This window comes from Equus asinus, chromosome 1, assembly GCF_041296235.1.
Source record: "Equus asinus isolate D_3611 breed Donkey chromosome 1, EquAss-T2T_v2, whole genome shotgun sequence".
Classification (NCBI taxonomy): domain Eukaryota; kingdom Metazoa; phylum Chordata; class Mammalia; order Perissodactyla; family Equidae; genus Equus; species Equus asinus.
The window spans coordinates 137,702,210-137,727,721 of record NC_091790.1 but is presented as its reverse complement, the minus strand read 5'-3'; the positions used below and the strand labels follow the sequence as shown (position 1 = coordinate 137,727,721).

The 25,512-nt window shown below is 39.2% G+C and overlaps 1 protein-coding gene across 1 annotated transcript in view; it reads right to left on the bottom strand.

The window, feature by feature from the left end:
- Positions 1-11,047: 11,047 nt before the first annotated feature.
- COL1A2 (collagen type I alpha 2 chain) overlaps positions 11,048-25,512 on the bottom strand; it is a 34,752-nt gene continuing 20,287 nt past the window's right edge. Inside the window, 22 exon segments of the mRNA NM_001323780.1 lie at positions 11,048-11,327; positions 12,225-12,467; positions 13,157-13,341; positions 13,749-14,007; positions 14,337-14,444; positions 14,564-14,617; positions 15,088-15,195; positions 15,584-15,637; positions 15,782-15,889; positions 15,977-16,030; positions 16,430-16,537; positions 17,256-17,363; positions 18,094-18,255; positions 19,236-19,289; positions 20,121-20,174; positions 20,541-20,648; positions 20,745-20,798; positions 20,896-20,949; positions 21,652-21,705; positions 22,645-22,698; positions 23,365-23,472; positions 24,674-24,772. Coding sequence (NP_001310709.1) covers positions 11,181-11,327; positions 12,225-12,467; positions 13,157-13,341; positions 13,749-14,007; positions 14,337-14,444; positions 14,564-14,617; positions 15,088-15,195; positions 15,584-15,637; positions 15,782-15,889; positions 15,977-16,030; positions 16,430-16,537; positions 17,256-17,363; positions 18,094-18,255; positions 19,236-19,289; positions 20,121-20,174; positions 20,541-20,648; positions 20,745-20,798; positions 20,896-20,949; positions 21,652-21,705; positions 22,645-22,698; positions 23,365-23,472; positions 24,674-24,772 — 2,337 coding nt within the window. The 3' untranslated portion in view covers positions 11,048-11,180.

Sequence of the window (25,512 nt, the reverse complement as noted above, 5' to 3'; positions counted from 1 at the left end):
AAGTTAAAAAAAATTGCCAATTAATAGCAGATCTGAAAGGACAAACATGTAGAATAGGAATGAGCCAGATTAGTGGTGAAGCCCCCGAGGAAGTCACCCATTTCCGCTCCTGAGATCTCTAAAGCCACCTTAAATAGAGAGCCACCTTCCAGCTCCAGTTTCAGCGAGCTGTTTACCTTTCCCACTCTCATTTCTCAATGTTTGTCCCTGTCTCTCCAGCTTCCTTGAGTGGATCTCTATTATTTACAGTTAAGTGAACCTGAAGAAACAGAATGATTCTGAGGAAAAGTACCTATGATACAAGTTTAAAACTATCTCACTTACAATTCCATATATATCCCAGCAGTCATTTTTATAGTTAATTTTTTCATTTAATAATTTGTTAAGCATAAAATCATGGAACATGCAGTCTATATTGGGCTAGGTGGTAAAGAACATATAGAGATGAGTTAGACAATCTCTGTCATCTAGAAGCATATAGTTCAATCACACTTTTCTACACAGCATCGTCTTTCATTACTGCAGATTGTCAGATCAATGATGACCAACTTGTTGCTAGGCAACTTGAAAGACAGGAATACAGAAATGATGCAGCTTCATTCTGATATGAATTCTTCTTCGAAATGTTTGTCTAGAACTGTGAAGGGTCTGAAATTTTCTCTGCTTTAAAGCTAAGACATTAGAATGCCACAGTTTAATAGACACTGGCAGTAGATGTGTGACTTCAACGTTAGAGACAAAGGACTTTATTATTCACCACATGGCAAGCAATAGAAGCTTAATGTTTGCTTCTGGTCCCCTTGTCTGCAAGTCCCATGAGGGCAAAGTACAGCAAGCCAGGTGGATGTGTCACAACTGAAGAACACCGAGCACAGGGAACCCAAATCTTTTACAATGGGCTGCAAGCAAACCTGCCTGACATTTGCCCTGGAAGGAAACATTAACTTTATTATACTGGTAGTAACCTGCCCTACACTCCAAGAAGACACACTATCTCTCTTTGTCAAGGCTCTTCACTATCACTACACAAATATCCTTGAAAAGATAGTGCAGAACAAAGGCTGTTGGTGCCTTTGCTTGAGTGATGTTTCACAGAAATGCCAAGGCCCGTGGAGAATTGTCTCCCAAAAGTGTTCTTTCTCTGGATACTTTTTTAAACTATCCAAACTTTTATTTATTTATTTGTTTATTTATTTATTTATTTATTTTATTTTTTTTTTAAAGATTTTATTTTTTCCTTTCTCTCCCCAAATCTCCCTGGTACATAGTTGTATATTCTTCACTGTGGGTCCTTCTAGTTGTGGCATGTGGGACGCTGCCTCAGCGTGGCTTGATGAGCAGTGCCATGTCCGCGCCCAGGATTCGAACCAACGAAACACTGGGCCGCCTGCAGCAGAGCATGAGAACTTAACCACTCGGCCACGGGGCCAGCCTCAAAACTATCCAAACTTTTGATTCTTTTTTTTTTTTTTTTTAAAGCTTTTATTTTTTCCTTTTTCTCCCCAAAGCCCCCCCGGTACATAGTTGTATATTCTTGGTTGTGGGTCCTTCTAGTTGTGGTATGTGGGACGCCGACTCAGCGTGGCCTGACGAGCAGTGTCATGTCCGCGCCCAGGATTCGAACCAATGAAACACTGGGCCGCCAGCAGCGGAGCGCGCGAACTTAACCACTCGGCCACGAAGCCAGCCCCCAAACTTTTGATTCTTATTTCTACTAACTTTGAGTATCTACCTACTCTAAGATTGTCCTATGTTCCTTCGTTTTTGCCATATCCTGTTTACTAGGTATATTAGTTAAAACTTTTTTTTTTGTTTTATGTAATAGAAGCCAATTTTCTCCAGCTTAAGCAAAAAAGAGAGTTAGCGGAAGGACATTGGATTATTTCATAATTCAACGAACAACCCAAAACCTAGTACTGTGCTGAGTCTTCAGCAGCAGGAGTTCCTAGTCATCTCTAGAGTGCTGTCATTAGCATGCCTCCACTGCCGCGGCTCCCAATCTGTGAGTCTCCACTCAAGTTTTAAATTCTCAGAAGAGAAGAGTCAATGGCCCAGCCTGGTTGAGGCTCTGCCTCTGTCTTTTCAGTCATGCCCAGGGGGCCAGGGCCATGAAAACACAGATCTGGTAAATCGCGCCTGCTCCCAAATTAGGAGGGGGAGTTTCCTGGGAGCTTTGGAAGCCCTCCCAATTGCTTTCTACTGTATCTAGATTTGTTCTGATCGATATTCTATTGCTTATAAGAGAAATACAGTTATTGTTTTCAGGAGCATAATTCCATTTCTTTTTTAAAAATCAATTAAATAGAGTTTTGCTTTTTGTGTCACTTTCTTGGCCATCTTCTGCCATTTCTCAAAATTTTTTTTGGAGTCATTTCGTGAACTGATCTAAGCCAAGTTAGTGATTCAAGAGTTTTGGGTAAAGATAGGTAGCCTCTGATGGTTGAAGATAGACTGAACTCTGTTTGATCTTCTCAATCTTGCTATTATGTGGTATGCTACAAGGATAGTAAAGCTTAGCCCAAATTTCGTTAATATTAAATGTTTATTAGTTAGTCATACATCTTCAAGACCATTACTTCAACAATGAAAATTTATTTTTCACATCTTTGATGCTTCTTAATATACTCCCTGGTGTAGATTCCACTGATGCTATTTGAAATACCAGAGTAGCCACCTCTCATGCTGTGGATTTTCCTAATTAGGATATTTCCAAGGTTACTTAGTAAGCTCTGGTGTGTGGACTAGTATTACCTTATTGTCTGCAGGCACATATGTACATGAGACCTCATGTGAAAGTATTTTTAAAGTAAATTACCAGACAGACAATATAATAGGTCAGAATTTAGGCATTTAGTCATGCACTCATGCTAATTTTCATACTCCTTTGCAATTAACATTCCTCCTGACTGGATTAATTGGGTTTGCAATAAGTAATCACATTTATAATACTGCAACTGTTCCCAAATTAATTGCTCACGTGTTCAATGAGCCATTACATGTTCTCATTTAAAGCAGCTTAGAGAGCCCATGATTTTAGAGCTGTGGTCCTAAACATTTTGAGGAGAAGGGCACAGAATCATGCAAGAATATGTCAGTAATGTGATGACAGCAACAAGCCAGTGGTTCTCAAACTTTGAGAGTACCTGAGAATCACCTCAGCGTCCTCCTTGAACGTGCGGATACCTTGGCTCCACCCCAGCGATTCTGGTTAGGGAGATATCGTATGGGGTCTGGGAAAACTTTGAGAAGTATTGTTCTCTCTCTTTCTAGAAAAAGGCACATATGCAGGTACTTCCAACTTTACCAGTAATTTTAAGGGAGGGTTTCAGAACCCTGTGGCTTTAGTCTAGTACAATTTTTCTCAAGATTGGTTGCATATTACAATTACCAAGAAAGTTTTAAACAATATTTCAGACCAATTATATCATAATATGAGTGGTATAGGGTGACTAAACTGTTTGCCCGGTTTGTTCCCTAACCTAGAATGGAGACTAGAGATTTTTCGAAATGTATCAATCTATTTGACTGCATTAGACTCACTTGACAGATACCTAGCAAAAGTGATCATAGAAAGAAACCCGGTTACCCTATAAATCTTATAAAGTGCACAGTTTAATTTGTGTATTGGTGAGAATGCACATCATTTTTGGCATTGATTTGTCCTTCTCTCTTCAAAGGTTCAAAGGATTTAGTGGACTTTGTTCTCTGGTTGATAAATAGCCTTCCCAAGCTTGAGAGAGAAAAAGCAAGACTCTTTTTATAATTTATAGTGGCAAGGTGAGTGTTTATTGTGATATTTTAGTTGAAGAAAATCTCAGAAAACATGTGGAGTTTCAAATTGACCATAAGTTTACTATATTTTATAGTGTGCCCAGTAATAACTAAAAGTAAATATTCATTATGAGTAAGGCAGAGAAATGGCTAAATGAGCAATTTTCTAGATGGCATCTGAGGAAGATCTTTTCTCATTCTTGATTAGGAGCACCGCTTATCATGATGAGCAAAGTAGTAGATGGAAACTTTAGTTACACTGATAAAGTTTTTGAAATTATATTCGACTTCTACATTATAAAGGAAAGGAGACCTATAATCAGTGATAGAAAAACCAAGTTGGAAATAACTATAATCAAAGCTTCTTCTATATTTCTTTGAAGTGGATCCTCTTATAATATTACTCATATGGACATTCAAAGCACTGGCAATAATAGGTGATTTAATGGTGTTTAAAGCCCTTGAGTAAATTCACATAGGCCGAGACATTTCCCTGAGGACATGGATTTAATAATTATGATCATTTCTTGTGCTGATAACTCTTGAGCTAGCATTTCCACTACCAGAGACAAAGTTTTAGAAAATTAAATTGTAAAAATTAAGTGTCAGAAGTTTGGCTAATTCAACGTGTGTGAATTACGGTCCACTTGTGTGGAAGAACTGGCTTCCAAGTAGGCACAAGGGCCATTTCTAAGCTCCGAAAGCTTTCTCTCCAAAACTGGATGCACCGTGTGACATAGGGTAGAGACCAGTTGAATGCAAATTTGGGGTTATTTTGGTCAGAAATTTCCTTTAAGAAAACAACAACAAAAAAAGAATGTGATTCCAGGAGGGCACGGACACTATCTCTCTTATTTACCACTGAATCCAAATATTTTTCACATAATAGACACCATAAATATTTAGTAAAATCTTGAAAAAAAAACAAATTTTCTTTTTTTAGATGGAATTGTTAAGGTGGAATTTTTTGTTTTCTTTGTGAAAAAATGAAAAGATGTTCAAGCTTTGATAAAAGCTAGGTACTTTTTTATTGGATTTTGGAGAAGAACTCACCAAAATTGCGAGAGTTTGGAAGTTTGCTGGAATCTATTTGAAGTAGAAGAAATTGAAGTGTAATTGAATTGTAGATGTGCTCTCATTTTAGGCCACTGTTGTCAGAGAAGCTAGTACTTGTGGAAAGGTGATTACTTTTCTTAGCTATGGAGTTAAATGCTTTTAGGGAAGACACAGCCTTGTGGGGATAAAGACTGCAATGGTGCTGAATGCCAACTCTCCACCAACCCTACAAGCTGCTCTGCATTCCTATTTCTGATCCTAACAGTCCAGTGGGTAGTGTCACCATTATCCCCATTTCACAGAGGAGGAAATGGTGGAGACAGGATTCAAAACAGATAGCTCTGCTTCTTAAGCTCCTGTTCTTTCTGTCACATCCTCTTGTTTCTGTTCTATATAATTCCTAAAACTCCTTGCTTAAATCCTGAAGGATTATTCACTACATTTTGGGGCAGCATTTGTAGCATTGGACAGCTCTACTCATCCAATAGGCCATTCTCCTTTTACGATTATGTTTGCCTCCTTGTGACATTCATTTACCAGCTCCATGGGAGAGATATAAAGAATAGGTTAGAGAAGGTAAGAAAAAATAGGGAGCCTGGGGGGCATGAAGGTAGACTGCTTAGGAGGCTGGAGAGAAAGCTCTGTGTCTGGGGCAGACAGGAAAAAGCACAGGAAGCTCTTCCATTTTCTTCCTGGAAATTTGAGTTTTCTTTCTCCGAGGGTGTGCGTGTGGCCGTTAGAAGACTGGGGTGTTCTATTATCCAGTCAGCAGAGGGAGCAGTGAACTTGCCATCCTGTGGGGAGAAAATCCGGCCCCCATTCCATGAAGTGGTTTATGAGTGGGTGTTCTTATCCTGCTTGGAATTAAAAAATTCCACTTTAAAAAATTGTTTCTGTTTTTATTTCATGGTGTTTATGGTTAATTAAGTCATTGGACTCCAAGAACCATGCTGCACTAGAAAATAATACTCACTTTGGTAATAAAGTAGTGCATTTTGTGTTTAAAGATAAATGTGTAGTGAATTGCTTTTAAAGATACCCTTCTACAATCCACCAGGCTTGCTAGTTCTGGACGAAATTACTCTTATACCTTAGGCTCAGAATAATAGCCCTGCTTGGGAGCAGCCAGGTGAGGAGGAGACATTCGATTCCTGAGGTGATTTGAGGCTCCCTGAAAAACATGTTCTGATTCTTGTCCTTACAACCTTTTATGGCACCAGGAATTGCAACATCCTTTAGGTGAAACTTTCTTTACAAAAACAATATAACTAACATATACGTATTTTACCTAAAAGTAATAACTCATTAATCGATCTCCATTATTGAATTTGTCCTTATTTGAAAAGTTTCTGTGGACAGGTGCATTTTGATGTTGTAAGGTACAGGCTGGGTCATCAGACATCTGCTAAGCCTTGTTAAAGTGTAGGGCAGAGGGCCACCTCAGGAAAGTGGAAGAAGGAAAGACAAACCTCTATTTTAATTTGGATCGATGCTAGTTGGTTCTCTCATGTCGTAGGATAGGAGAAGCAGCATGTTCTGAGTATGAGACCCAAGATGAGATATGAAAGTCATAGTTCGGAAAAGTCCAGGGTTTAATGGTAAGATTTCTTTTGTGCAGTAGATCATAACATCTTTTTTGGTCACAGACCCCTTGGAGAATCTCATGAAAGTTATAGACTCTTTCTCAAGAAAAATGCACATATACACAAAATTTAGCCCTCTATTTCAGGAACTCATTGAAGTTGCACCTTCCCGGAAGTCCATTGTGAATCCTTGTTTGGAGCAGTCGTCTCTAAAATGGGGAGTGGGAGATGCTTGCACTCCAGGGTGTGTGCAAAACGATCCGCTGGAGTATGGAACTTTTTATTTGTATTTATTTTCTGTCTTTTAAAGTTTTTTTTCCGTGAGGTTGTGTATCGCACATAGTATATGAATACCATAGTATACGTATAACATTTATATATAAATGGGTTCATGAAATTAGTTGTAAGACCCCATATTTTTACTGATAGGGAAGCACAACTCAAAATTGATAGATTACCGATTTAGAGAGTGGTGCTAATTATATTTAAACTCTAGGCTGTCCCCTCCCTAAATTGGAGGGCCAGGCATAGGATATTAAGCCAAGAGTTGACTACCGGTGACTGAGAATTTTGGACCTAATGATGACTAGCAACATTTGCCCACACTTCACTAAGTACACTCACACATGCCCCATTTGGTCCTCCTGGTGGTTCCATGAGATAGGTAGAGCAGGTATGCTAACGGAAATCTCTGAGAGCAAGGATGTTAACCAGATTCTCAGATAACTTAAGAGACTTTCCCAAGGGCCCTTAGCTAGTCAGTGGTGGAGCTGGTGCTCATAACCTTGGCTGCTGACCACAAATTATGAGCTCATTTCATTGAACCACAGGGATAAGTCAATTGTTATGGGCTGTCTATGGTCCCACTGCTGCAGTTACTAGTGCTCCCTGAGGACACTGAGTTGTTGAACCCCTGGCTGATCCAGGCACAGGGATAGAAAACATATTTTAGTTACTTGATCAGGGGGCCAGGAAGCTGAGCTAACAATTCAGCATTAGCTCCCTCCTGTTGGTGCTGTAATACCAACATATTTCAAAACAGATAGAGGGCTCTGGAAGGGTTTAGATACATCTATGCACAAAAAAGATTTACAATGGGTTATTAAATGGGAATTTTGAGGCTGGCTCCGTGGGAAGTGCCAACCACTCTTTCTCCCAAATTTCCCTTGGTGCCACTGTCAAGGGAAAGTACTCATCTAGATGGATTGTTGTTCTGACCCAAAACGACATTTCCAACTTTTCTTATATATAATCCAATTTCTGAACTTCCTTTTCAGTGATATCAAGTGGAATAGCAGAAAAAATTCTTTTGGCATTAAAGATAATAAATGTGTTCAGCATTGCTCAGGTGTCTTTGCTCTTTGCCAGTGCATTAGCTGTATTGATTTTAGAATTTTAAATGACCCTTTTACCAGACTTGATTAATGTCTCCTCCCCTCATCTTGGCTACCTGCTCCTTCCCTCTCTCATGTGCAATTGTCTTCCCTCTCACACTGGCACATGTTAGAGGCGGCCGACTTTCCCAGGACCAAGGGTCAGGACATGTGCTGAGGAGGGTCTCTTGGGCCCGGAGATTAGCATCTAAAGAGGGGGCTAGTTGTGCAAGGGTCAAGCGTTCAGTACTTTGCCCAGGCCCTGGGAACACTCGCAGCGGATCTCCTGCCTAGGTAAGTACCAGACTGTTCTAATATGTGGTTTCCAAAGAAGCTTTAGCCAGAAAGAGGGCTTGAAGGTGAAATGAGATCTCTGGCAAGAACTGGTCTGCTCAATCCAAATATCACAGTTACTGCATGAGGCTAAGATTAATTTCCTGAGATTCCCTCTCATTAATTAATAGTGTCCTCTGCCATCCTCAGGGGACACTTTGTTTAAAATTCTGTTCACACATTATTTTATTCTCTCTGCAACTCAACTACGAGATCCCTGAGGATGAGGCTGCCTGGTATGGCTTTGTACACCCTTGGGACATGGTGAATGATGACTCTTAGGCTAGGCTTTTCCTTCTCTTCCAGACGATAAATGGGCAGGGGGTTGACCACCTTTTCCTTGGAGACAACCGCTCCTCAACCAGAATTGTGTTCACGTGTTGACCGCTTATTTCTTTTCACAAATTTGAAGAGTAAATTTGTTGTAAATGATAAAAGTAATATAAATATATTACAGCAAATTTGGACACTTTAGGTGTGAGAATCATTCCTGTCGTTACTACACGAATGCAGCTACTCAGCACTTTTATACGCATCTTTAATATATTTCTAAGGACAGTGTACTTGAATATTATATTTTGAAGATTGTAATATTCCATTCTAAGCATTTTTTCTTTTGTTTAATCATCCTCATAAATGTTATTAGGATGTCAAACTTTATTTCACTATATTCCTATTATTATCTCTTAGAAACAACATTATTTATTCCTCATTGGTATTTACTGGATATACCATCATTTATTTTCTTATTGTTGTCTATCAGCTATACCACTATTTATTTACCTATTTTCTCATAGTCTCACACAGATGATTAAATTATTATTAAGTGACTATTGGTTTAGGAATTTGGATTAGGAATTTGAATCCTATTTGGATTCAGTTGGCAAAGATCATTATTATTATCATCTAGCATAGTATTTGGCTCTATAGTTGGCACTCAAGTAATGTTGGTTTTCTTCTTTCTTCTTCTCTTTCTCTCTTCTTTATACCAACCTTATGATTATTTCTTGTACTGCAAGCCTGAGGGCATGGCATATATTTAATCCAGAGATTTCTAACGTTATCATGTAAGTTTGCCCTGGCGATTTCAATTTCTAATTTGTGGGCAGTATTGTTATTCTGATCCCAGGGGTTTACTTTTCTTTATATAATTTGGTCAGGTACTTTGATTCATTCTTACCAGACACAGAATGTTAGAGCCGCAGAGGATTGTGGAAATCACCTTAGCCAATGATTTCCAATGGGCTGCACATCAGAATTTTGCAGGGTGCTTAAGAATACTGATTCCTTACTAAATCTTAATTTGGTGGATGAGGACTGGGAATCTGCATTTTAACAAGCATCCCAGTGTTCTGATTCAGGCGGCAGAAGGACCATAATTTGAAGTTGCCATTTGGCTAGTAGACTTTGCTAACTTTTTAAAGTTAATGTTAGATTTTCATCATGTTCAGTCTTTTGCTTTTAAAACTAATTGAATCTTGAGGCGACTTAGAATAGGAGGCAAATCTTACAATCACAATTCTATTCTGCAACAGGAAATAAGCTTTAAATGAATCTTAACATTTTACTTGACACATTACTATGTTTAAGTGTATTAAAGATGTCATTGAAAGGTGCAGGGGAGGAAAATGAACTTGATTTGGCAGGTAGGTGTTCACAGTACTATTATCTACAACTGTCTATGCTGATTGACAGCACACACATTACCTCTTAACAGGCATTGTACTCTCTTGCATTAGATTTAAGTGTACGGCATTTTTACTGAATATTGGAAACTGTTTTAGTTAATAGTATTAATTGTGCATAGACCAACTTTCAGCCACTCTTTCAATGTGCTTAATGGATAATAAACCAAAAGGTTCCGTGGACCTCTGCTCAGAGTAAATTTAGGTCAACACTGTCATGTTGCTTAAGCATTATGCATTTTGAGTAGGGCAAATGTTTAGTAGTTCAGAGAGGGAGTCTTACCGGTATCGTAGGCATGGAAACTGAAACTCAGAAAGGCGAAGCGCTCCAAGTCACTCAGCCACAAGGAGCAGAGTCAGAGTCGGAGCTCACATCTTCTGGGTCCTGGTTTTCTGCTCTTTCTACCATATCAAACTGCCTTTTTTGCATAGTTTCTATCTAACAAGAAACACTTGGTCTAATAGCTGGTAGAAATGCTATAATCCATCTTTATATTGCAAAGAGCATTGAAGTAAGGAATTCTACTCAATATTTTCTTTTGGAAAACCAAACATGCTTTATTTCATTTTTTTCACAATTTATTTAAACATCTCACATATACAAAATAGGTACAATTTAATTTTTCTGCTTGTCTGAGAAACAAGGCTTCTTTGGAACCATGGGAAAGGATGAAAATGAGACTGGAGAAGAACAAATGCTGAATTTAAAGAAGAGGACAATGTTGGGCAAATGCTCTGCACACTTTTATTTGGGGTTAAGATGTAAAATACTGATGCTCAATCAAATAAAAAAAATACACAATACAACTCAATACAGAGCAGTATTTCTTCTCAATTCTTCTAGCACCATCAACATTCTTCAAGTATCTGAAATACTATTAATTAGCACCTTTGTATTTTGAACAAAACAAAACAAGTACCTCAGCTCATCTTGGTCTAGGTCAGCACCTAATGGTGTGGATCACACTCACAGGAAAGTGTTTTGAGGTAGTTTAAACCTTTGGAAGTTTGGGTTTTAAACTTCCCTCTGTGGAAGATATTCAAAAGCCACAAGTGGTGCAAATGTTCATGGTTTTTATTTTATTTTTCAATTTTCATTTTGGTTTTCTTACAAAGGTTGACATTTTCCACAACAGGTGTAAGAGTGCTGAAAAAAATTCCAAATCTTTTGGGGAAGGGGAGAGGAAGAGGGGATTAATTAAATTGTATTGCACAAGGCTCTGATCGATCCTTCTCCTTCTCTTTCGCCCGCAATTTAAGCAAGTAGATGTGCAGAAGAAATGGAAGGATTCAGCTTTCAGTTAAAAAAGAAGAAAAAGAAATGGCAAAGAGAGAAAGTTTTTTCAGATTTCTTTTTTTTTAATTTAGGTTGAGTTCATTTATTTGAAACAGACTGGGCCAATGTCCAAACCGAATTCTTGGTCAGCGCCACCGATGTCCAAAAGTGCAATGTCAAGGATGGGCAGGCGAGATGGCTTATTTGTTTTGTATTCAATGATTGTCTTTCCCCATTCATTTGTCTTTCTCTGTTTAAAAAAAGAGAAGAAAAAATATGCATAAAGCAGCACTATTTCCAAATCTAATATATTATATAATACTAAATTATTATTAAATACAATACAATTGCATTTATTATATTATATTATTACAAACTATGTAACTCTATACTATAGTATATTATATAATATTATTATATAATAATATATTATAATATCATTAATATATAATATTGTATATTATTTAATGTTATGTAATGAACATTAGATATCATGAAAACCACTTTTTGGCTTATGTCATTCTGAAGATATGTGTCCCAGATCAACAAGCTCATCTTTGAAAAACCAGCATTAGGAGTATCTTTAGGGTGAGAGGTTTCCTATCAGTCTAATTTTAAAATAAACATTTCAATACATATGCCAGGTGATTTATTTCTATATTTCATTTTCCAGATGTGTGTGTATGGGGTGGGGAGAGTTGGGTGGGTATGCATGCTGCTATTAGTAAATTTTACTTTTTCTTCAATCTATAGCATATCGTAGAGAAAGCATAAAGAAAAATTAAATGTAGGCCATACTAATAAGGAAAATAAAGTACACATAATTATAAATTTTGGCTTGGGCCCTTTTAACCTCAACTAATTTTAAGTTATGGGCACACATCATCATTTAAGAAACTCATGTTAAAAGACACACAACTAATACATGGACATAGTATATATTTTAGGATTTCAGATAGTTTCTTAAGGCAAGATCTGATAAGAATACTCTGGATCTACTATCTGAATTTAAATAAATACCTTTATGAAGAAAGATCAAATAAGTTAGATCTCTCTCATTCATCTGTTCATTTAATGGTCCAAGCTAGAACTCCACCTCTCCCAATTCCCCAAATAAATGCTATTCCCATATTTCACTTTTACTTACAGAGCAGCCATCTACAAGAACAGTATAAGTGAACCTGCTGTTGCCCTCAGCAACAAGTTCAACATCATTGGAGCCTTGCAGAGTGACAGCCTTTTTCAGATTGCCAGTTTCCTCATCCAAGTAGGCAATGCTGTTCTTGCAGTGGTAGGTGATGTTTTGAGAGGCATGGTTAGCCAGCAGGCGCATGAAGGCAAGTTGGGTAGCCATTTCCTTGGTGGTTACTCCTTCAACATTATATTCAAACTACAGAGAATAAGATGGAAATTCTAGTTAAATGGAGAAGGACTCAGATACTAAGAGTCAAATTAAAAAAAAAGTCTGGATAAGGAGGAACAATGGACTCAGATCTGAACCTTCTGAAAAAAGGTACGATTCAAGGAAACTCAATTCACTTGGCTTTGAAGTATTAGGTACCGAGAAGGAACACAGGAACTACCTGGTTGAGACAAGGTCATCTCAAAAAGGTACCTGTTTCAATAAGCTTTCATATGTACGCTACTTCTTTAGAATAAGAGAGCAAGGAGATAGAGATTTCGACCTCTTTCTTTTTCTGTAATTCTCACCAGTAGGCATTCAATGAAGTTGGTGAAAACATTTGATTAAAAATTCAGAAAGGCTCATGTTCTGAAAATCCATATGCATGGGTATGGGGCTACATGCTGGCAGGACTCCTACACACTAAGTGACATGAGTTGGTTTCTCCAGTGATTATCAGTTAAGTCAAATCTGAAATAATAACTTTGAATTGTATGGATATGTCCAATCAATCCATCGTTAATGTGCAATCCTGGATAGAACTGGGATCCAAGAAAAGAGCAGGCTCTTTAAATAAGCCTATTTTGACAGGGGATTAAAATGTAGATAATTATAAAGCAACCAAACCTAACAACATATTATTTAGTAAGAGAAGGAATGTTGGTAGGATTCCTCACCTGTGTACCACCATTGATAGTTTCTCCTAACCAGATGTGCTTCTTGGCCTTGGAACTTCTGTACCAGTTCTTGGCTGGGATGTTTTCAGGTTGAGCCCGGATGCAGGTTTCACCAGTAGAGAAATCACAGTATACTTTGATAGCATCCATAGTGCATCCTTGATTAGGGTCAATCCAGTAGTAACCTTTTAAGAAAACAAGACTCAGATCATAAAACCTCTCATTAAGTGGAGCCTAGGTTTTAATAACTACTAGTCAAAGATTTTGATTCCCATAAATAACATTTTTGATTGTACTGCTATATTGTCTAGCCTACTTTTAACAGAAAGAGTGGCTATTTTCAAGATTAGACAGTTCCTCCTCTCCTCTCCTCTACAAAAAATCAAATCAGGGGACATACTACCACGAAAAGGGCAAAACCATATATTAAGAGAAGCTTGCGAATGGGTGCCAGTTGGGAGAAGAAAATGCTTTGATTTCACATAACGCAATTTTTACCCAAATACCTTTTCATTCTAAATGTCACTGGCAACTGATTTTGAAAAGCTCAACATGTGAGAAGGGTCAGTCTGGCTTGGACACCTTGACCTACCGCTGCTCCACTCTGGGTGGCTAAGTCTCAAGTCACGGCATGTGCGAGCTGGGTTCTTTCTAGAGCCTTCGGGAGTAAGAAGGGTCTCGATCTGGTTGTTGAGAGATTTCAGAGTAGCGTCAACTTCATAATCCTTAGGCCTGAGAGAAGGTGGTGAGCGAGGCTGGTCAGCCCTGTAGAAGTCTCCATCATAACCAAAGTCATAACCACCACCACTTGGGCCAGGAGGGCCAGGAGGGCCAGGGGGACCAGGAGGGCCCTGCAAAGGTGAAAGTGAGAAAGAAGAGGCTTTGTATTTGGTTACGGCGAGACACATCAATGACAGCAGGTTTTCAGTTGAGCGTCACACAAAAGCATGTTCTAATAAGTGAAAAAGAATCAAGTTCATGTAAATAAACAACTTGCTCCCAGGCATACTTGCAGGGATGGGCTTAAGCAGCTCATTACATACAGACAATTTTTATATATTTTAGAAAACATGGAAGTGGAGAACTACTTTAATGTGCTGTCATAATTATCTTGTTTAGTATGAAGAAAATATTCCTTGAGTTAGTGATGCCCTTTATTATTTCCCAAAATCATACTTACAGCGGGACCTTGGCTACCCTGAGAGCCACGAACACCAGCAGGTCCAACTGTACCAGGCTGTCCACTGCGACCATCTTTGCCGACAGGGCCAGTAGGACCAGCAGGGCCCTAGGGAAGAAGGACATCAAGCCTGTGTGAGTCAGCAAAAACCCCACGAGGGAGCAGAGGCTGGGGTTTGCTGCCTGTAGCAGGCTCTGTTTCAGAGAGAAAGTCTCAGATTGACTTACCCTAGGACCAGCGGGACCCACAGAGCCAGGAGCACCTTGATCACCGTGTTGACCCTTTAATGAGAGAACAGGAAAATCACACTTTCAGAACATGTGTCAATAAATAGATTTTTGGAAACTGAATGGAAAACTTTAGTTTCAATGGGCTCTGGATTGAGAAAATTGAAAATGTAAAATGGGGCTCTTTTCTCCCATTATGTCTATTACATTCAATTATTTTTTCTACAAGTAATTTCAGCAGTGCAATATTAGTCATTCTTCTAATTATATTTATTTTAAGTGGGGTTGAAGGACATTGTTGCCAAGAGATTTTAATATCTGTATATTTCTATCTCCTGTGACCTTCACCTTTTCATGTTGGGATGAAATAGCATTATCTCCGAGAGATGGAGTTAGCCAGAAAATGGGAAATGGATATAATGCAGGACATTTTAAAACAACAGCAGTGAAAATTTGAGGAAGATCATTCTGAGTTGAAGGTCTTTAGGATCCGTATACATGCTGGATGTCCACATCTTACTTACAGCAAGACCAGGAAGACCTTGCAATCCATTGTGTCCCTTTATGCCAGGAAGACCTCTGGGCCCCTTATCACCAGGCTCTCCCTTGTCACCTCGAACACCTTGTGGGCCCTGTAAAGAAAGAGGACAGATAGGACATTTACCTTCTTTAAAAAATGACACTCACTTCCCCACAAATATTGTTTAATCTGTTTATAAAGATAACTTAAGACATTCAAAAGTCTAAAAGCCATGTGGATGCTGCTCCCATCTCTTCCTTTAATCTGCTTTAGTTGAGCTATCTGTAAAGTGGCTAGATCTTCTTGAGTATTTGGTACAAACAAGCAGAAGAGATATGAAATAGAAGAGATTTAACAGCTATTTGTAGAAATTCTCAACATGGATTAATTTTGTTTTTGAAATATGAAGTCTAGTCTATATTATGTATTTTCTTAATGGGCAGTCTGGACCGATCCTCCCTAAATGTTAATTTGTAAAGAAATCTTCACCATGTACATACACTAGGACCTCTTGGACCAACGGCACCGACAGGACCAACAGAACCAACAGGACCCTGTGAATTGGAAAAGAAAAATGCAACTCATCAGCCAAGCCCAAGATCCTCCTCTCCAGGCTCCCATAGTTCCCAAGTGTGGGGGAATCAGAAGTGAAGCCTATGAGGATGACATCAGTAAGGCACTGGTATTTACAAACTTACAGGTTCACCACGGTTTCCATGTTTGCCAGTGGGACCCACGGGGCCATGAGGACCAGGCGCACCCACAGCACCAACGGGCCCAGCGTTGCCAGGGTAACCACGTTCTCCCTACCAAAGACAAAATGAAGTTTAGCATCAATCTGGACTGTATTTTAGTTGCTTTGAAATTAGGGAGAGATGACGACGTGTACTGACCTTGTGTCCAGGTTGGCCATCGCGGCCTGGAGGACCATCACTTCCAGGGTTGCCCTGTAAAGACACCATGCCAATTAAGAAACTTAGTGAGGCGCTGTAGCCCATCAGCCCCTATAGCTCAGCTACTTTGCCTTCATCATTCCCAGTGCTCAATAGTGAAACCCCTTTCAGACTGTTAAAAAATAGGAACAAGAACTTGGTAACCTAGATTTTTCTTAGAGGTGTTTCTAATATTTTGGCCAACTTCAACGTACGCTAGTTAAAGAACCATTCCCAAGCCCAAGTAATTTTTCATATTTTCAATCCTAGGAGTGGTCAGTACATGTTGATATTATGGAAAAACAGACCATCTTGTCCAGAAACTTGGAACAAGAGAACCTCAGCTCAGGACATAAAGTTTCAAATAGTGAAATACTCCTAGGTTTTATTTTACAAACCAAGTGTCAGACTCACATCACGACCAGCTTCACCAGGAGCACCATTAACTCCAGGTGCACCCACAGCACCAGGGGGACCACGGGCCCCAGGTGGGCCTGCAATGCCGAGAGGACCAGGTTCACCCTAAAGAGGCAGAGAAGACAAAACAACATTTCTCTCATTGGATTGAATGATAATATCATCTTCCCAAAACAAACCTAGCCAAGAGATTCCAGATTGAAGAGAGAAGAAATTGCAAGTGAATGGGCCACAAAGTAGGGTAAGGTTGGCCATTGTGGCCTGACCTGTGCCTTAATTGGCACAAAGATAAGAAGTGTCATTAGTGTCATCTTTGCCCTCCTCCTACACACTTGAGATGGTCAGCTTTAGGTAATTTTGGAACGTTGCTCTGTACAAAGTGAGGCTAGTTTCATTCCATATCCCAAGTGAAATGAATTCACAAAGTTGAGAGAGTTTATGGAGATGAGATGGTACCTAGTTGCTGTCACATATAAGGTTTACTGGAATGATTCAGAACTTCCAGAGTTTCATTCTTCCTACAGGATAAATGATGCCAGCATTTCATAGTGCAGAGGAGTAAATGCAATTAGAGTTTATATCATTCTTAAGCATGTAAAAGGAACAAAAATCATTCTGCATAATGTTAAGCTGTGTCTTTGTAGCTTGTGTCTAAGTAAGGTGGTATTAAAGCTTCTTAGATATGTGATCTGTATAAAGAAAATGCCATGAATAAGAAAATCTTAAGTGGAGTTATTCAGTGATCAATCTGTCAGATTTGAAGTGGCAGCTTTTAAAATCTTTTATTATGTTAAGGAGAATAAGAATGGTGTCACACACTCACCAGAGATCCAGCAACACCTGGTAGACCACGTTCACCTCTAGAGCCTGGGAGACCCAGAATTCCGGGAGCGCCGAGAAGACCTTGAGGACCTGGGGTGCCAGGAGGTCCCTGAACAAGAGGAAAAATACTGAGTATTACTCATAAGACCCTAGATGATAACAGAGGTTGGCCTGAGGATTGTGAGAATGAGCTATCTTCAGTTTACAAAAAGGCTAGTGACCTCCTATTAGCAGGACATATCCTTGGATATCTTCTCTAGTGATGAAAATGAGTTCACATCTTGGCATGTATATTTCTTTGTGCATAGTTCCTCCTTGAGACCAGTGGAACAGCATTAAAAAGTATGTGGTTGAGATTAATGAAGCCATCTTGAGTCATGGAATAGTTTTTACGGAATCTATACTGGGAAGCAAATTTCAATCTTGGCCTCTAACTCTACCAGGGCTAGTAAAGCCATGTTCAGAGTAGCAATAATATCGGACAGCACATGTTTAAGGAATTGGTACTCACTGAGATTGATTAATTTACAGTAGGATGAGCACAGCAATGGGATTCTGTTCTAATCCCAGTACCAGTAAGGTGCCTTCAACAGCTTAAAGGGCCATTTTGATAAAACAATGAGTTCTCTCATTTATTGTCATCCCCATCTAGTGCTTGCTGAGCATCTGCTGAAGCTATGACACCTCAATATCTGTTGGACGGATTTCCTGGCTCAATTGAACTCTACTTGAGAGCCCGCAATACTCGTCAATGAATATATGCCACTTGAAGATTTGTGGAAGAGCTTTATTTTAATTCAACACAAGGTATTAGGAAAGAGGACTTTGAAATCACTTACAGCAGTACCAGGCTCTCCAGAGGGACCCTTCTCTCCAGCAAAGCCAGGGGGGCCAGATGCACCTGTTTCTCCTGCTCTGCCAACTGGACCTTGGTCACCACGAGGCCCACGAAGTCCTTCTTTACCAGCAGCACCAGGGGGACCAGGGGGGCCAGAGATACCCTGTGAGCAAACGTACAAGGTCATTTACTTTTGGTTAATCATCACGGACCTGGAAAACAGATGCTGAGGTTCTACTTAGTAGTAAGATGCAAACAGTGTGAAGCAACAAAATAATATCCTGGCCATTTGGGGGAAATGTTCAGACTTTTTAACATTCTGTCTTGTAGAAAGAAGCAACTCCTGTCTTCCTTCTTATGAGGCTGTAATAAAGTGAACGGCTGAGACAGAGGCTATGGCAAATGTGAGGGAAAGCAATGCTGTGCCACCAGTAACCTGGCATATTGGAATCAGAACTGTGTAGCGTTCTAAGACTGAATTGTAAATGAATGAGACATTGTGTTTTGGAGGACTCCGCTCATTTCTTTTCGAAGAAAGCCAATACTGGCATTTTGTTCATAATTGAGGAATCACATATGCTCTCAACTAGCTTTAATTAAATGCCTATAGGGATGAAGATTTTTCTGTTACGAACCTGTAAAAGGATTCCAAGAAATCAACATCTTTGCCATTTTTTTCCTCTGAAACCTTAACCGGAAGACTGAATCCTTGGTAATTAATTAAATTCTCTTGAGTCCTGACAGGAGAGTCTGAATCAGAATTAAATTAGAGGCCAAACCACCTTTAAATTCAGGAACAATTATACCTTAACAATGGAGGCAGAATGTTGGCCATAAAGGGTAATTAGATATAGAAATATCTGATATGTGACTAAAACTGTTTTGGTTTTTATTTTTAACAGAGAGACTTGCCCCTAAAAGAGGACTTATGTTCACATGAATAAAAAACCTCTTAAATTGATATTATAAAATATAATTTGTGATGATTTTGCCTTAATGGTTCAGAAAAAGTGATTTCAGATCAGGAAAGTAATAGCAAAGTACTAGGAGCATGTTTTCATAGAGTTTCTGAGCGGTTTCCTACTAAAGGCCAGATCTTTTGGCTAGAGTGAATGAAAATGTATTTTGAAGTGATTTACTTACAGAGGGTCCAGGAGGACCAGTCCGTCCAGCAGCACCAGGGAAACCAGTAACACCCTAAGAACCAAGCACATTAAAATTCCACAGTCAACACCAACTCCAGGGCTTTGGGTAAGACAGAAATTTCTCCTCTGGCAAATCCTCAAGCACGTGACCAAGAGTAGTTAGTGGCAGCCTCATATATGGTATTATTTAACCAGGATCCCAAAGACCCTCCACCTCTACACATCTTCCTGACCAGCATGCTCCCAGTTGCAATACCATATTTTGCATTGAGGCTCTGATGATCCTTTTAGAAATGCTAACATATTACCCGATGGTTGTAAGAGCAAGAAGATAAGACACTAGGCCCTTATTACACATTGATGGGTGGACATTAGCAACTGTCTTAACCAGGCTGGGTGCTAAGTGAATGGACACTGAATAAGTAATTTTGTTTACAGAGGAAGGTACAACAAAAGATGAAGAGTATTAATTGCTGTCCAATGAAAGAAGGAAGGAGTCAGTGGAGTTCATTCCTAGGGAGCTCTGAGTCTCTAAAAAGTCAGTATGCCAAGGGCAAGGACTTCATCAGGCAGAAGGGAGGCATCTACAAAAGGATAAAGGGCACCAAAAAAATATTTTATGCATCTCACAATTAAACTACCTGAGATTATCTTTGATTATTTCCTCAAGTGAGGTGGTAGCAACATACACTGCACTGGAATTCAGTTAACATCCCGTGAACTTGACCTTAACTTCAATAGCAGAATTTCTTTGAATAGAGTCAACTTGAATTTCAAGAGTATCCTTTTTACAGTCCAAAGTTACCAAAAATTTCCAAACTCTCAAGTTGTCCCTAATAGAGTCTGAAGAAAAAAGTTATGAGAGTCCATTGTAAATACTCACAGGGGGGCCACCATCACCACGACTTCCAGCAGGACCAGGGGGACCATTTGGACCCTAAATGGAAACAAAAAAAAGATGAGATCAAATCACAAAACAATTCTTACAAATGTTACTCTTTTCTTCAAAGGGATCATTCTTATGTCCATTAAAAGCAAATCCAGAAATTTAAAATGACTATCTGTGTCACATAAAATAAACGTCCTTACTTCAATATTATCATCCTTATGGGGTTACTGAAGTAAGATAAGACAACATTTATGAAAATTTTATAAATTGTAAAGCAGTATGCAAATGTTAATTCTTATTTTTTCAATCATCTCCTATCTGGTACATAGTCTAGTGTACAGCAGGCACTTGATTGATTTATGTTGAATTATAAGATTTCACAGGCTGTGTTGACCACCAAGGAATTCAACTTACAGATGGGCCAGCAGCTCCAACGGGGCCTGTGGGACCAACAGGACCATTTTCACCCTTGGGTCCTTTGGTTCCTCTCTCTCCTTTGGCACCAGGTTGACCAGCAGCACCCTGTTGGAAAGGAACAGTTATAGTTCAGGTATTCCACGTCGCTCTACTTGCCAACTTGAGATGTTTTCAGATTAACCTTCATTACATGATACTCACAGCAGGACCAGCAAATCCATTGGGACCAGCGGGACCAACTTCACCACGTTCACCCTGGGTGGGAGAAGAGATTTAAAAATGTTTTAGCAATCTTAGATTCATCAATATCTCAAAGTTATGAGTGTCCAAAATGACCCAGGTTTCTACTTACAGGGCTGCCACGAGGACCAGCAGGACCAGCAGGACCGGCAGCACCCGCTTCACCCTACAATGGACCAAAGATGAGTTTGTTAATGTGCTTCACACAGATCCTCAAAGAGGTAGGCAAGAAGGAACAGTGGTAGACAGCGGGCTCCTGTCAGAGCCTGCAGTTGTACGGGAAGAGATAACGAATACACATCTCACTGAGTAAAATGAAGTGAATTCTTACTCTGCCTTATGTTGCATTTATTTTGGGGGCTGAAGTGGTATTGTCACATACTTGCAAAAACACTATAAATCAGTGCCCACAATACCAGGGGGAGGACATTTTAATTTTCAGATGGACACAGGGCTGAGACGTTTGCTGCAATCTGTGCAATACAATAAATAAGGTCTATTTTAAGTGGACTGCTCGATGTGAAATGGGCACACTATGTATTTTATTGATTTTTTTTTTACAATTGAAGGCTTTCAGAAGGCTCAGTGCATTAGGATATTGTTAACGGGCAACAGGGAAAGACTTTAAAACAAATGATAGGGATTAAAGTATAGATCAGATGGCTGGCACATCTACAGGAAGGGAAAGGCAGCTTTAAACACGCAGCATTTGTTTCCTGCTGCCGCATCACAACAGACAGGTTTTTAAATAAGTGGGCTTTATACCAAGCCACATAAATGAATTGCTGGGCCTCTTTGGGGCAAGCAGGAAATTTTAGATACTGCTCTCGGTTCAAAGAGATGCAACTCAGTGAAAATGAGTGCTTACCCGGTCACCATTGGCTCCAGCAGGACCAGGGGCACCTACAGCACCAGGAGCACCCTAGTACCAAAAAGGAAACAAGTCTTAGTAATGACACCCCCATGCCATCAAAAGTGAACCTTGCCATTCCCCTTGCTACGCTTCTACAGTGACTGAACGCTTTTACAGCACACTTTGGGTGGACATCAAGAAAACCGTTGCTGCATTTCAGTCCTAATTACCAAGACTATTAGAAGCCACTCTCAGGATGACAGTACCCCAGCGACAAAGGTTACGGAAATGTGTAAGTCAGGGGCAGGTTAGGAACTGGGGAGATCTGAAGTCTCTGCACTTGTAAAATTTCCTGGAGAGCAGAAATGAGTAGCCTTGTTTGGAACTCTTAGGATGCGTGGTTCAGAGAAAGGTCTGTTACGAATGTGCCACAGCAAGTTATCCTTTCTGAGAGAGAGGTGAGGAGAAAGAACCAAGGCAGCTCATGACCCTGAAGAGTCATGAAGCCAATACTCTAGGTACGGTTGTGACACCTGCATGGGATTATCTTTGGCATCTCCATGGCATTAACAGCCCATCTTTGGGACTGCTCTTTGAGTGGTAAATTCTTTGAATTTACACATTTGAATAAATAGGACCTTGTTAGAGGTTCCGGCATCTTCAAATGTAAGAATTAGTGTTTTTTCTAAAGTCCCACAATAACTTAATCATTTAAAGTTCTATTAACCTAGGGCTTTCGGTCTGCAGCTTGTAGTTGGAAGAGTTAACACTAAGGAAGGTAGAAAATTCAGGCTCTGATTTTCAAAGGGATAAGTCCTGTTGAATTTTTCTTTTGGAACACGTAAAATGCTGTTATTAGTCATAGGTCCAGGAAGGAATGGAAACTCTTTTACTAAACCTGAATCCATCTTTCATCAGTTCTATTTTGGAAAGCTTCTCCACTCAAATTGAGTGAAATATAAAAACAAAACAATCTAAGTACAAATAAACAAAGAAAATTCTACTCACTCGAGCACCGTCTCTGCCTGGGTTACCGATTTCCCCTCTGAGACCAGTCTCACCCTGAAAGTAAAAAGCAAGAGCAACTTTTTGTTTCTTGGCCAAATTTTTGAGTCAAAATTATTCTGAAGCATTTTTATGGAAGATGCTATAATACCGTCAGTCATTTAAGATCTTTAGAAATGTCTGGATTCCCTACCATTCTACAGGACATTGAATGAGGAAAAAAATAAGGAAAAAATCATTCAGGGCCCTTTCCAGATTATCGTTCAATATTCTTTTCCAATTTCCATACACCCTCCTGAAGCATAATCAAGCAAGGTAAAAATTCATGTGGACAGAATTATAAGGCAGCACTACAATGGGCTGCAGTGCCTGATGGCTCTTACGGCATAGCTAATGCAGCAGCACGGATGACAGCTGTTCAATATAGCTTCTTCCCATTAATTAGGGCAGGATGAGGCATTATTGTTAGTGGCATTAAAATGAGCCTCATGTATTACTCAACACCATCTGTTTGTGTGAAATTCCATGGTAGCAAGGAATTTTGCCAGATTAGTGAGTTTAGAAATGCGTAGGTGCTAGGTGGCAGAGGGAAATGTATATAGATAGATATCAAAATGCTACCAGACCACCTGCCAAAAATTGTAAAAGTTGGACAACCTTGTGCAGCCTTCTTTGCTAGAGTTCATCAACAATGTGTATCAGGGTCCAACACTGAGAGGGTACCTTTTCTCCCTTGCCTCCAGGTATGCCAGCAGCACCCCTCTCTCCTGGGAGTCCACTAGGACCAGATGGACCAGCAGTGCCTGGAGCACCAAGCACACCAGGTTCACCCTTGAATCAAAGACATGTGAAATCAATTATTTCAATGGCAAAAGAAGAAAACGAAGACTCAAACTCTTGAAGGATTCCAATTTAAACATTTAATAGAAAGCATTCTTGCCTGCTTAGAGACACAAAGGAAGGCTATTGAAAGAAGGGAGAATATAACAGAGGGAGATGCTATTAATGACACAGTGACTAAAGAGAAGAGGGTAGTGGGAGTGGGTGGCCGTGATTTTTTTTCTATAGTCTGCTCCCAATTCTTTTAAGGCAGGCAGGCATGGAAAAAGAAGAGGATAGGACAATGGGAGGCAGAGAATGAAAAATATTTGCCCACAAATATTTTTCAAGGATAAGACTCTTAGCCCAGACAGGAAATACGGAAAGAGACCTCATCAACTGGTGAGATGTTTCTGTTTTAATCTCCCTAAGAGTGGGGACTAAAGGTCCCATTTTTATATATACCCTACAATTCCATATACTTAAAATCTGTTGACTAGCTTCTGAGATATAAAACCTTTTGAAAGTACTACCTAATAGAATCATATTTCCTTTCTTATTTCCTTTCTCCCTCTTAACTTGTTTTTACTTTTTTCCAATATCCTTCCACATACCAAAATATCTTTTTGTAGCTAATCTTTAAATTCTTTTTCTTAAGGGTAAGAATAAGAAGTCACATGAATTGCCTTCTCTTTATTGTGGTTAAAGTAATTTGTTTTCCAGAAGTATGTAATTCCATCTATTCTAAAATTGAAACCACAGATTCTATTCCGAAACACAAGTTTTCAGGCTTATGTTTCTGGGGTGAATACACTGTTCATTTAATTTTTATCAGCATAAATTCTCTTATTATTAAAATTTAGGTTACTTTTTGAAATTTTATTCTACTAAGTAGGATGTTGAGAAGGTAAAAGTTTATTCTCTACAAATAGTGTCCAAATGTATATGATGTTTCTGGATTAAAACAAAAGTATGAGCGGTCTGATGAGAAAAGAGCGAACACCCATACTAATTCATTTATGTGGCTGGAACACTGGGATTTCCCTTCTTTTGGGATAATTCAGGTCCACTGGAATCAGATTATTTACTGAGATGGAAATCATCACAGAACTGGAAATAAATTAAAATCCTAAAAAATAATTCATGCACTATTGTAAAGGAGCTACTTATTCCAGAGCGTCCTGGGCTAAAACATCAATAGAGAACATATTACCTTGTTTCCATCAGGCCCTGGGGGTCCAGAAGGACCTCGGCTTCCAATAGGACCAGCAGGACCAGCAGCACCACTTTCACCTGGGGGACCACGCTCCCCCTGTAAAAAAGGGATTAGAAGAAGTGTTCTACTGTTCCTCGCTGTGGAGACACTTTACACCTCAGAGTTCACACTTGTTGAGCTTTTGAATCTTGGTTCTGCTATTTCTTAGCAAAGTATAATTTTTTTTGCCTTAATTTCTCTACTAATAAAATGAAAGGATGGGATGAGATAATCTCGAAAGTTTCATTCAGGTCTAACGTTCTGTGGCTACAAATCCAAAATTTGTTGCTGCTAGAGTATAATATTCCAACTTGGGAGCTCATTTCCTTTTTGGTCTTTTCTGTGATAGATCTATAGGTAAAAATAGAGATGCCACTTATGCATAGTATTCAAAGGGAAAGATTGTGTCGTTTTAGGTGAATAGCAATGCCAGGTGTAGATAAGATCATATATTCTCATATCTGTGCTTTCCTTTTACAATTCCATACAATAATGATACAGCAATTATAATATTTAACACAGGACATATATATATATATATATATCTGTGTATTTGTATATATATGTGTATCTATCTATCTATCTATCTATCTAAATATTTCCAAATTTTCATGTAAATTCACTATGGCATGGCATTTGATGGCCCAGAATATTTAACATGGAAATTCACATTGCAACTGTTTCAAAGGTCCTTGTTATAACTTGTTACTATGGTACTAAACTTGTTTGGGCATCCTAGATATACGGTAACTAGTCACATAACAGGACACTCTAGGACAAACTGATCATTCCAGTTA